The sequence below is a fragment of the Linepithema humile genome, chromosome 2 (assembly GCF_040581485.1).
Source record: "Linepithema humile isolate Giens D197 chromosome 2, Lhum_UNIL_v1.0, whole genome shotgun sequence".
Lineage (NCBI taxonomy): Eukaryota > Metazoa > Arthropoda > Insecta > Hymenoptera > Formicidae > Linepithema > Linepithema humile.
Window position 1 is genome coordinate 24853688 of NC_090129.1, and position 13923 is coordinate 24867610.

Sequence of the window (13923 nt, forward strand, 5' to 3'; positions counted from 1 at the left end):
AAAGTAAATTTTCTGCAGAAATTTTATTAAATGTCATCTATTTTCGTAGCTTCATGAATATCAAATATCTTGCTAGTAAATCTGTTACTTATTTACATTTTTATAAATAACTCGTAGATTTTGCAATCTTGTTCTGTGATGAAATTTTCGTATAAAATAGAAAGGAAGAAAGTTTTTATCTACGCTGTAATCTAATTTATTTTTAGCTTTTTAATTACTTATAACATAATTACGAAGGCGGCTTTTAATTTAGAATCTGCACATTGTTGTTTCTTTTTAAGAGACAATGAATATATCGCTTTTCTAATAATCGCCACGTGTGCAGCATCGCTTTCAAAGTGATACACATTATTGTAGAAACTGTTATTATTGAAACGCATTGTTATTATAAAGATTAAATGCAACGCGAAGCTCCTGCTGCAGTTGCTAAACATAGTTGACAGAAGCTCTTAATTATTCCGTGCGCGTATTCTACAAACTAATCGAATAACGTCAATCATTTCTCGTTTCTGGAAGACTACGCTCGAAAATCAACTTGCTGCCTTTATCGGACAGTCTGCATTTAATCTTTTTATTCGAGATTCTTCTTGCTCTAACATCGCATATATTATTTTTCTAAAATATATTAGAACTCATCGCACAAGTCTGATCGAAGAATTGCCAAAACATGTCCGGATGTCAGGACCATCTGGCTCTTCTCTCAACACATTCCAGTATGAGGAAACGTATGTTTCCTCTTCTCGATGTCATGGCAACGTCACGAAAGTACTTCTTCCTGATCTTGTCTTGTTGAATTTGTTCGAAACTTCACGAGTAAATCGCACCATCGGGACGAGTTTTATTTTATTTTTGCATGAATCTGTCAAATCTAAATTGTTTTAAAATTACATGTTGTTGATTATAACTTAATTAATTTTCTACATAACAACAAATAACAATTTCATGATAATGGAATAAGAAATAACGAGAGGCAAATAGAAATTCTAGAATATCCATAATTTATCTCTTGAATAATAAATTACCAATCATTTTACGCGTAATTTATTTTAATCAGAAGGCAAAAGTGCGTGGAACAATGTTTATTAGATTTTATAGCGTGTAATTGTCATGAAAATGTTGATTAACAAATCGTGATGAACTGTTCTGTTCGATCAAATATTTATTCGTCTTCCGGACACACATATAGCATGTACAAAACTAAGTGCTCGCGTAATAGATCGGTTTATATAATGGAATTACGAGAGAAATAAAGTCAACTGCGTCCAACTGTCACAAATGCGATCAGGCGGATAATACAATGCGATAATCGACTTTTTCTATAAAACGATGAGAATGAAGCGTACAAAAGGTGCGCACAAAAGGTTTACTGAGACGACGAGAAATATATAATAAAAAAGAAATGTTACATAAATATTTAATCGAAAGAAAAGATTATAAGAAACGTTTATTAAACGACGTTTATTAAATTAAAAAGATGTGTTTTAAAGAATTTACACGTAGCTTCTTCTCGATTTTAATTATGTACGTTTATCTCTTCAATGTGAAGAGACTGAGATTTAAAGCTACTTAGGTACGCAAGCATGAATACGAAGCAGATTCATAACGCGAAGCGTTTGTAATATAACTCCGCAACTAATTAATAAGGGATCTTGCGTAATTAAGCGATCGTGCAAATCATTATGCTCGCACTACGGGATCAGAGAGGCACAATCGATCGCGCGCAATCGATTCCGCAATCGGGCGCGACTCAATAAAACGAGGAAAGGCCGAAGCGTACGAGAAAGAGAGAGAGAGAGAGAGAGAGAGAGAGAGAGAGAGAGAGAGAGAGAGAGAGAGAGAGTGCTGTGGATGAGCTTGCAAGCTCACCGGGCGAGGCGGGGATCTTTAGTCATGGCGCTAAATATAACGGGCGGTCGGTCGGTTCGTTCGTAAACGACGCGTTCGACGTGCGATCATCCCGAAGCGCGAAAGCTCCGCGTACAAACCCCATGAGCTTTTAAAGAGGCGCTGCTCGAGCGCGCCGAGTAGGCGTGCAGATACATCGACACATGGCTTTTTTCCCTTCCACGCGCTCATCGCTTTCCGACGCGACGCACGTACGAGCCAATGGACAGTCCGCTCTTTTCCATTTACCACGAGCCGGAACTTGCGTAACTTTCAATGCCAATCTCTCGCGATGATCGATGTTTTATTTTGAAAATTATTCCTCTCGCGATTCTTGTGTTATATTAAAGAGATGTGCACGTGCTACATTTTAAAACGCAACCATGAAAATTTCTCCGTTTTTTTTTTTTTTTTAATTTTTTGTATAATTTCTTGGAAGCTTCTATCGCTGATGATTTTACACAAATTATTCGTTTTGGAATTTTCATGTTGATAATAAAAAAGTTTATTGTTGAGAAATGTCGTTTCTCTGAAATATTGTGTCAATAGCAATTTAATCAGAAAAATCCACATAAAAATATGCAATGAAAACTATATTTTATTGTACTTTGAACTATGGATTTATATAAAATCTATAAATCATAAAGCTTCCGAATAAAAATAGAAAAAAAAAATATATAAATTGCACGACATACATTGCATTACATAATTATTATTCTTTCAATACAGTTTATTAAGGCGAGAAGCGCTTAAGCGTAGTCGACTTAAGGCTCGCCTACTCGTAGAGCCCAAGAATAAAACGTCTGGGAACAACCTTTACATACGGAAACTTAAGAGCCCCACTTTGATTTTGCCGTTTCCGCCAAGCGGAATAGATTAAAGTGAGAGGCCGGAAGCGAGCGAGACGCACGAGTGTGGATTCCATCTCGGGCGCGTTTCGCGGCGCAACGTTTTCGCGAAGTAGCGGAACAACCGATAACGCACCTACCAAGCAATTCCCCTTGGATTGCTATGCGAGTGGAAGGTGCCTGTGCTCACGAAATCTCAATATAGGTGGCCTACGAGGATGACAATGAACGCTGATCGCAAACTCATCAGTCAACCGTCGGTGGATAGCGAAAATAACGAGCGCGTCACTTTCGAACGCGTAGGTAGTTCTCGTTTTTCATGTTTATAGACCAGGCAGAACTAATTCCGAATGAAAAAACATTCCGGCGAGCACCTTGAGTAAGCGTTGAGTAAGCCTTTGACGCGTCACGTCGCAAAAGTAGTCCTAAAATAATTTTAAATATAATAATAACTAAAAAAAAAAATATATAAAATTTACCTTTACGACAATATACCTTTATCCATTGCATTTATTTATTTATTGTTCTATTTCTGTGTTTTGATTAGTTGAGAAAAATGTATAGAAAGTGAGAAATATAATTAAAAAAAAAAAAAAAAAAAGACTCAACGTTAAAAGACATTGTGAAAATTCTGAGATAAATTGGTACCGCGTGATTCATTACATCGTGTATTAGTCACATCCAGGGTTAAGATACTTCGTCTTTCTTACCATTGGCATCTCGATGTCGGCGTGCATCTCAATGTCGATACATTGTCTTCATTATCTTCCGCGATTGCATCCGCAATGCACACCTGAGACGCAACATCTTACGGCCCGTCGTTCACGTTGCATAATGATCATAATCAAGTGCATGATACCTAGGCACGTGAAGCATCGCACGTGTATGCCTTTCGTAGGCACACGTGCGATCTTCGCCACGAGACGCGATAATCAAGTGATGACCGGCTGTCCCTCTTTCTCCGTCTCAGTCGAATGCTTCCTTCTCTTGAACGTCACTCAACGGTTGCCTCAATAGTTGTCTTTTTTTTTCCGTTGCAGGACACGAGGACTCACGTGGTGGTGGAGCTTTACGATACGGAACGCTCCTACGTAGAGGCGCTACAGATACTAGTCAATGTAAGTATACTTATTGACTTAATAAATAAAAAAAAAAAAGAAGAGGTTAATTCTACCAAATCGGATTTTTTATTAAATGGATAAAATAAATGTCTTTCGGAATGTTTTGTGATAATCGCGATTGAGCCGTAAATAACGGCGGCCGTTATTTACAGTCGAAACTTGAAAAAATTGTTTTTAATCAGCACAGCAATATTGATCGTACATATATTTTTTAACGCTTTGATATATCGAGCACATTTCATAGCGAAGGTCGCTCTCAGCTTCTGAAAGCTTTTTGCTAGTAAGAAGGATGTAAATAAATGTAAGCAAATTAATTTGCTTGAAAAGTAATATTCTGGACCGGAGTGGTCAAGAAGATTGCGTCGATCGATCTCTCGAGTTGCGCTGCAAAGAAATGGTGTTGCACTGATGCATGTCGGAAACTGCGATTCGTCCTTGCATCTTGTAAACAAACACCCCCGCCCATTTATTCGCCTCCGATCGAACAACAATTCCGCTCGAGCGAGCTGTTGCTCGTTTCGCCCAAACACGCCATCTCCGGCCTGTTGTTATCATTAAATTTCCACTCCCGACTTCATAATCACTCTTCGTTAAACACCGGAAATAGATGCGAATACCAGGTCGCGGCGAATAGTTGCGGAAATCGGCCCGTTTAAGTGCTTACGTAATGTTGTAAGAGACGCATTTGCGATTAAACACGTACCAACGTTGCTTTTATCTTGAGGCCTTGAACAATTTAGAAATTATTTTTTTATATGATATACGATATTTTTTACCGTGATTTATTTTGATAACAACAGTCATGATTGTCAATCAATGTCTTTCAAACTTTTTGTAACAAAAGAAAATGACAGGAGATCCATAAGTGTCGACATACATGTTTATCTTATTAACATTATTAATTATTAATATATCAAATAAAACATTATTAATTGATATAAGAATATAATTATATATTATGTATTTTGACGAAAATAAAATAAATAGTAGATTAATTTCATATTGGTAAAAAAAATATGTGGTGTGCTATCAAACCGTTGATTATTAATTGAGAAAAGCACTTGGTTATTAACTTGGGGCTCAATCGCAAAATTAATAATTTGCGTACTGCTAGTAATGGCAATGTTGATGCTAAATTTTCGAATTCTGGTTTCAGCAACGTAAATAATGCATATGTTTCTGGCATAAAAGGATGTATGTGTAGGATGCATCCTAGTTTCATTCATTTTAAATGAAGAAACATTTAAAATGCATCGTACACCTGAAATGTATGTACTAAGGTAAGTCAGAAATTATCCGCAGTGAAAATTGTTTTTTTTTTTTCGTTTTTTTACTGCGGAAAAAAATTGCGGATAATTTCTGACTCACCTTCGTATAAAATTTAAATTTGCAATTATTAATGCATGTCAAGGTGGCGTATTCATTGTAAGAAGCCAACAATCATGCAGCCTTCTCAGGATCGTGTTATGTTTATAGTGATTTGATTTTCAGTGCGTTGTTTGCACACGTTTGTGTCCTTCGTTGAATATTTTGTTTAATGACGCAATACATCTAATATGTGTTGAAGGGCGTTTCGCGAAGTGGATTACTCGACGATGTGCAAGGCAATTTTACAAATATGCATTTCAAAGTATCGTTTCGGTATCGCGAAATGGTAATAGCGTTACTCATCCAAATCTAATTTCCGACACGGAAATATATTCCGCATACAAAATGTTTCAGTTTGCACTCAACCATTGCCAGTTGTCTCTTTCGTTTTTTAATTTTAACTTTTGTTAAAACGAAGTGCTAAAAATATTTTAACAGCAAAGCTTCATAACTTTCATGATTTTTTTAAATTACTTAATTGCAATTTGCAACTAGATATGTGGGAAAAAAGTTAATTAAAAATACAGGGGTAAATTTTGCGATATAAAGATATGAATTTTATCATATTTATGTGAATTATTTGAATACATAATTTATATTTATATCACTGTGGAAAGTACATAAAATTTTTATCTCAGATATAACATGTTTTTGAAATTAAATATTTAATTTAAGTATCGAAAACATTAAGATAAGTATCTTAAATTTTTTTTTGTATATTTTTTGAAATTTATGAAGCTTTTTCAAGAGAAGGCACAGGGATACTCGTGACCAGAACACGTGTGCAGCGTGACATGGGTCATATTAACGTGCAACGTGTTCTGTACAATTGTACAGGCTGCAATTGGCGGTTTAATGAAAGTTATCCGAGCAAACATTAGCTGTGGAATTCCAATGATGAGACCGATCTTTGTTTTAAATAATTGCACAGGCTATGTGCCGCGCTAATTGCATTATCGTTTCACAGTGCAAAGTAACCATTGAATCAAATAATTACGATAATACACGGAATAATGCTGCTGGAAAATTAATGTTAATTTTATCACGATTTATTTGACGATGTATTTTATTTTGTCAACTGTACATAGTAATTACTATATATAGTGATTACATAAAACACTATACGTAGTAATTACGTAAAACGTATTCGTTGCGAATTTCTAAACTTTCAAGGAAAATTTTATTTCTAAAATACATTCGACGACGCAAAGAAATCTTTGCAATACTTAGAAGAAATAAATATCTAGTTTTATTTATTGACAAATATCAGTTTAATTATTTCTTATTTTATAAACAATTTATTTCTGAAAAGTTGCATTACAGGAATAAAATTTTTGAATGTTTTGTCATACATACTTTAAAAATTGTTTTGTATTTTTATATACGAGGTACGAATGTTATGCCTCCAATTTTTTTCTCAGAAAATTCCTACAACCATGGTTTTTGCAGATAAACAATTTTCAGTCATTAACAAACCGCACTATTATTTTTTATATACTTTTACCATCTTTGATTCAGACGTTGTATTCCAAACCGGTAAAATTTCTTCAAGAAATTTTCTTGCTGCGATTATTTTCTTGAGGGCTTCACAAACACTTTTTTAACCGCGTCGCCGTCTGGCATCCACGTGTATCCTAGCAAAATGACATCTACGTATATCCTGCAGCGATAATTTGAAGGTGCCAGATCTGGATTATAAAGGGGTTGAGGAAGAACAATCCATCAGTTTGGAATACAGCGTCTGATTCAAAAGAAAATGATGATGATTTTATGACACACAGAAAATGATGATGATTTTGTGAAAAAATAACTGAATGTTTGCTAATGACGGATAATTGTAGGAATTAAATTTTCTGAGAAAAAAATTGGAGGCATTATTTCCGTATATTTGTCGGAATAATATAATACCAATTTACGTAATTTTGTCATATTTGTGATTTAAAAAAGTAAAACATGCAGCATACAAAGCATGAAAAAAGTTACTAATTTCATTAAATTAGCTGAATAAAATCCTACTATAGGAAATCTGTTATGTACATATATTATCTTTTTAATTAAGAAATATATAAACGACGGTATTTAGAATAATTCTAAATACTGCCACTGTTGCACTGGGTCATCCAATCACTCAAATGCATAAAATTATGACGCGCTCTACTGCAGATACTTTTAAAATAGGGCGTGCTGATTTTTTGAGGTTTAGCTGAGCAATTTTTAACCCGCGTTATACTCTCGCGGAATCTCAGCGTCACCGTAACGGCGCGCGCAGCCGGCTTGATTGTCATATTTTATAAACAACGCGGCTGTACTGCACAACGGGAATCGTTGTCGGCACGTTTGCCGATTATTTAACGACGGCCTTGGAGCCGACGACGAAGGGGGCCACGCATTTTTTACGTCGCCAACGCGACCTAGAAAAATAATAGGAAGGAAGCCGTTAGGAACGTACAAATAAACCGTGAGACATACTTGCCCACGTTCGATTACAGTATCAAGGCGTTGGCGTTAATTAAACTTAATTAATTTCTTAAACCTCGGAATTGAAATTCTAGCGTTTAAACTCGTGGGCTCTCCTTCGGCACGAAGGACGAGGAATTTAAGCCGAAGGTACGCCAAGGACGCGCAAACTTTCTAACAATGGGGGAGTAAATACAAGTTACCTTTTGTCACGAATGTCTAGAATATACATTATCGTCAGCAATTTTGTTTTATTAGATGATACCAGACAATTTACGAATATTGTGTTTGAAGGTAACAATGCTGTTGATTGCGAGAACAACATCACATTACACATCTTCAATTATCTTAATAGATTTTCAATTGATAAAATTACCATATTTAGAAAATATTATAAATATAATTTGGTATGAATTCCAGAAATACTTGCAGCCTTTAAAGAGCCCAGAGAATGCGGGTTTAGTGGATGCCGCTACGGTCGACGAAATATTTTATCAGGTATTATATGCTTACTGCAAACATTATTTTCGTATTTTTACAGTAAAAGAACACTTGATATTTATATCGTGCATATCATAAATTCATGTCTCGTTCGCGGATTATAATTCAACGTTTTTATAAATTTCGAGCAAAGTGTTCTTTGCTTTGTTCCGCGGGATTATAATTTAAATATCCATGTCAAGTGCAGAAGGAGAACTTGACGATTTTTCAACTGATTGTAGATTTAGGATCAAGATCTCTAACCGCGAAATTGATTTATCCTGTTTAAACAAAGAACACTTGCCGATCGATCGCAGAAAGTCTCTACTTAATCCTTTAAGACGCGTTCAGAGTAGCGGTTAATTAGCGAGTTGCTAATTAGTTACGTCGAACTACGAAAAGTAGCAAATACTTTATGAGAGTATTATTTTGAGTACATTTAATCGGATTGGTATTTGATTCAGTGAATGATAACTGAGGTTAATGTTGCGTGAAAAGCACATTTATTATAATCATGATTTTATAGAGAGATGAGACTGCATTAACAAAATTGTAATATCATTGAGATAAAATTTCTGACAGTTGCACTTCACACGTCGTTTTCTTTTTATTTCTACTTCTTTAAATATTATTTATTAATGTTTTCCGTATTTTGCATTTGTGGTAACAAATACTAAAGAAAATAATGATAGTTAATCTACGACAGTCTATCGTTAGACGCGTTGCATTCTATGATAATTGAGAACTTGTCTGGACTAGAGCATCTTTTGACATTTTCGTAGCTTTGAAGTCAATTTCAGAACTTGGAACTTAATTTAAAAATTTCGAAGTTTTAAAGCTTCGAAGACTCATTAAACTTAGAAGTTAACTTCGAAGCTACGAGGATGTCAAAAATAACAGCCCTAATCTGAACTTCTGGCGTGATTTCAAAGTATTCGATTATGTTAAATCACTATCAAAGATAAAGTTGTCGAAGGGAAATTTTCACGCATTTCAGATACCAGCACTTCTCAGCCATCACGAGGTATTCTTGGAGGAGTTGCGTAGGCGACTGGACACCTGGGAACTCAAGCAGACGATCGGCGACGTCTTCCTCGATGTGGTGAGTTTACATTGTTACTAGGTGCGCAAATATCTCTGGCCGGACACGTAATAAATTATGCTCGCAACAGTATCCGCCTTCCTTCGCCGTTGAGATTCCGAGGCGCTAACAGAACCGACAGATCCCGCAACGTTAATTTGCGGCGTTTTATTCTATTCGGCTCGTATTAATAAATCGACCGATGTCGCGACCAAGCTCACCTCTTTACGTAACTACGAGAATATTTTTATCTCTTTAAACACATTTATTCAAGTTTCACATTTCTTCCGTACACATTACATCATATTCTATAACGAATAAATTCACAGCGTTAATTTGGTGCGACGCGGTATTTCAGAGATCTTCTTGAAAATTTAAATGCATTGAAAGACGAATCGTTGTTGTTTCGGATTTCTCTGTGTAATAAATCGACTGATGTCGCGACCATGCTTACTTCTTTACGTAACTGCAGAATATTTTTATCCCTTTAAAGAAATTTATTTATGTTTCACATTTCTTCCATACACATCGCATCGTATTCTATAACGAATAAATTCACAGCGCTAATTTTGTATGACGTGATATTTTCAAGATTTTCTTGAAAATTTAATACAAGACAAATTGTTATTGTTCCGGATTTCTGTGCTGTGTGAATTAATTCTGACGTATTGGCGTTTAATGCGAAAAACACGATTAATATTATACAACAAGTTTTCTCATCGACTTTGTATAGCTTCAACTTTATTTCTCCATAATTCAGCAAAAAGGTCAAAAGTTATTCGTTTAAGTTTTCATTATATCATAAATTTACGCATTCTCCACTTAAACACGTTGGGTCGAGAGTGAATTTAAGCTGCTTATAAATGATTTAAAGTACGCAAAACGTATCTTTTATACTTATATTACCACAGGATTTTTTACAAACTGTGCGTATATTGAAAAATATAATTTGATTTAGATATTTTAAGCGAATTAATATTAAGAGGAATTTGAGGTAATAGGAAGTTTGGAATATTAATTATTAAAATTTTAAAAGTTAATAAAAGTTGAATATTGATGAACATGATACACATATGAAATATGAATTAACGCAAAATGTATTTATTCATTTAAAAGGAAACCTTTCGATCACACAGTTTATTTATAATATTCATACGCAAATATACAGATATAAATTATTCGCAATAATTGAGAAAATATTAATTCAGATTTTTTTTCCGAAACAATTTGTACATTTGAGAAATATTTTGTCGTTTTGCATACGTCATTCCTTTTATTGATTCATGTTAACAAAGAATCTACGCTGCTTTGTAGTTCACCAAGCCGGTGGTACTGGAGACGTACACCCTGTTCTTGGACAATTGGAAGTCCGCGAGGAAGGCGATAAAAACGACATGCCAAGCAAAGCCGGCCTTTGCACGATTTCTCGAGGTATGCTGCACGTTTTGTTCGTTGCAATTCCATTTTCTTCTTGCTCTCTCTCACTCTCTCTCCGCCTTCTCCTCCTCCTCCCCCCTCTCTCTCTCTCTCTCTTTCTTTCTCTATCTCTCTCTCCTTCTCTTTACAGCGCAACGGTTATTATTAAATACGAAACTTTTTTATTCCACATCGCTTCTTAAAGCACCGCGGTCAAACCTGACCTTTCGCAATTTTATCGATATAATTAACTCGTTACTTGATTGCCGGCGTTATCCTCGCCTACTTACCATTTAAATTCCCCCGAGACTCGGCGCATCTTTTTTTTACATATACACATACAGTAATGTACTTGGGCGAGTTGGGCCCTGGCACGCGGAATGTCAATCACTTGGTGCGCCGCAAAATTTATGCGGGGCAAATTGCAAAAATGGCTCATCACAATGGTTGAATTATGCTTCGACTTGATTGCGATTAGACAATGGAGCGCGAGCACAAAGGCAAACTGGGGCTGGACCAATTGCTGATCAAGCCCGTGCAGAAGATCCCGCGATACGAATTGCTGATCCAGAGATTGCTGAAGCACACGGATCCGACGCATCCCGACCACGAGCTGCTGCAGGCCGCGCAGAAAGAGGTGCACGAGCTGGTCGTGAAGATCAACTGTACGGAAAGGGAGTCGCTCGAGTGGGAGCAGCAGCAGACCACATTAAGGGAGGTCCAGGCCCTCGTCGAGGGCCTCGCCGGCATCGTGACGAACGACAGGTAGTAATCACGACCGAACTGACTTTCTTCTGCAATTTTCGCGCCGGTCGTGAAGTGCCGGTGACCGTTCGTAATACTAACCGCTTTATAAATTAATTACTCCCTAATAAAACAATATATTCGACTCGGTTTCTTCCCCCCCCCCCCCCCGAAGGCATTTGGTTCCAGATTTACAATCAATACACCTCGGCCACGATTTATAATTGTTTTTGCAGCGTAATATCTTTGTATCGGTAAAACGTCACGGATTTGTGTGATCGACGCGAGCAATTTATCGCAATGAGAAAATAGCTTTAACTGTTTTTTTTTTTTTTTTTTTTTTTTTACATGCGACGGAAAATGTAGAGTTTTGTTTCGGCGAAATCAAAGGAACAAGGACAAGTTGATTAAGACCTGCAAATTGAAGTTAATCGCTTAATTTGCAGAATGAAATGTGTTCCCCTTGTCACCCAACCCACATTTTTTGGCTGTGGATATTTAACAAATAAAGAAAATTAATAAAATATAAACAGACTATTGTGTGGTTATTTGTTTGCGCTATTATAATTATTTATAACACTGTTATTATATGTTAAATAAATTGTGCAACAAAAATTGCAGCGCTTTATTGTGACATCTGTCTTATAACCGTTTCGAATTGATTTTTAGCGATGTAAATGATTGAGAAAATGCGTACTATCGCGCAGCGAGTAACGTTTTCCAATAAATTGTCGATTATTATTGCGACAGAAACGTCGTCCCACTTCATGCGCCTTTCAATCTGTGCCAATCGCGCCGTACGCGTTACATCGTTTTTCCACCGGACTTATTTAGCCGTCAGAATCGGGGTATTGATTACCGATAATGATGCGTGCTATGGAAGCTGGCCGCGACACGACAAAAAGATTCATCGAATTCATCGTGTGACACGTTGTCCGCTTTTTTCTCCCATAGAGCTTTCGTCCGGCACGATCTGGTCACCATAGCATCGAATCAGGGCACGCGGAAGGAACGAGCTTTATTTTTGTTCTCCGATCTGCTCGTCATCACTAGCATCAAGCGCAGAAGCGGCACGATAAGGAAACCATCAACGTAAGTGCTTCGCAAATGTTTAAAGTATATTTTGACGGAAAATATGAAAAATTGCGATCTCAATCTGGCCATGCAATAAAGTAAATATTTTTTTTTAATATATCTCTTTAAATTTAGCTTGTAGCTTTAGAAGATAAAATTTACTAAGTAAATAATAAACGCTACTTTTACAGAATATTTACTTAAAGCTTCCTTCAAATAATTATATTTTAATCGTATTTTACTTAGATGTGATTACTTTTATTTAAGGTGCTAAGTACAACGTAATAAAACAAAATTAATGCAAAAGATTCAGTGGTCTTTCTAGCCATGTTTTAAATAGTAGCGTAATTACTCGATATACAAAATATAGCACGCAATTCAATATAAATTAATTTACTTGTAAAAACCTTTTAGACTTAAGAGAGAATTTTTGAGATAACAGAAATACGCACAAAAAAATTAAAGAAAATAAATTTCGCAGGAGCACATGTCCGAACAGTCTGGTCGGTCTACTTGACGCAAACAAGTACAAAATGCTGATGCGAATTCCATTGGATGATCTCGAAGTGATGAAAGGTATCGTAAAGATGCTGATTTAAGTGAATTACTCATCTGGAGACTTGAGACTACCCTACTACCGTTTCCAGCCAAAGACGAGAATTTAAGGCGAATGGCGCGCGAAGTGGACTACCTCCGAGAAGACTGCTCGAAACTGACTCAGCTTCAGGAGCTCACTGTGACCTTGCACGGCGCCAAGCAGCAGTTAGAAGACCTTATCAAGGATATGCTGAATCAGACTCAACGGCAACTGGCGGAAAGAAACGCGGCGCACTCGCAGTTGGCTTGCTTGGAACTTACGCTCAATACGCAGTAAGTTAATTTGATCAAATTAAATGAACACATATGAGGAAAGCTTCTCCGAACATGATGATAAAAAAATATTAATTCCAGTTTTAATTTGCCGACACGAGGCAAAATTACCATTTTTGCAAATATGCAGAATAAATTTTTTCTACGAAATGCCAGAGTGCAATGTGAGTTTATATCTGTATTATTTTCAACAATTGCATGTGATGAATAAAAAAAAATCGATGACGATGTGAAAATTTAGTTTGATTGAGAATTGGCGGCGAAGAAGAGTCTTAGGTAATTTTGCTAGATTATGTCGCAGAGCGGAAATCCTTTGATCGTTCTCCGAGGATCATTTTCAATCACGTTTCTGGTACACGTGCCCGATGGATCTTTAAATCGTGATGATCCAATTGCGGTTGCAACGTGACTCACGCTGTCACGCGTACTTTGTTTGCAGAGCCGGGATCGAGAATATATCCGTCATGTTCGCGAAGCCCGACAAGCGTGCAAGCTGGGAGGAGAGTTTCAACGAAGCCAAACAGAAGCTTGGTGAGCAATGTTATCCGTGTCAAATGTTCTACATTTGAAATACTATTTT

General features: G+C 36.4%; 1 protein-coding gene across 11 annotated transcripts in view; it reads left to right on the forward strand.

Moving 5' to 3' along the window:
* LOC105667782 (rho guanine nucleotide exchange factor 17) overlaps positions 1–13923 on the forward strand; it is a 104228-nt gene that overhangs the window by 81672 nt on the left and 8633 nt on the right. For all 11 annotated transcript variants that reach the window (XM_012359794.2, XM_067350228.1, XM_067350225.1 and 8 more), the window contains 9 exons: positions 3773–3850; positions 8099–8176; positions 9156–9260; positions 10554–10670; positions 11134–11420; positions 12354–12491; positions 12955–13049; positions 13121–13343; positions 13783–13874. In XM_012359794.2, coding sequence (XP_012215217.1) covers positions 3773–3850; positions 8099–8176; positions 9156–9260; positions 10554–10670; positions 11134–11420; positions 12354–12491; positions 12955–13049; positions 13121–13343; positions 13783–13874 — 1213 coding nt within the window. The remainder of the gene's footprint in view (positions 1–3772; positions 3851–8098; positions 8177–9155; positions 9261–10553; positions 10671–11133; positions 11421–12353; positions 12492–12954; positions 13050–13120; positions 13344–13782; positions 13875–13923) is intronic.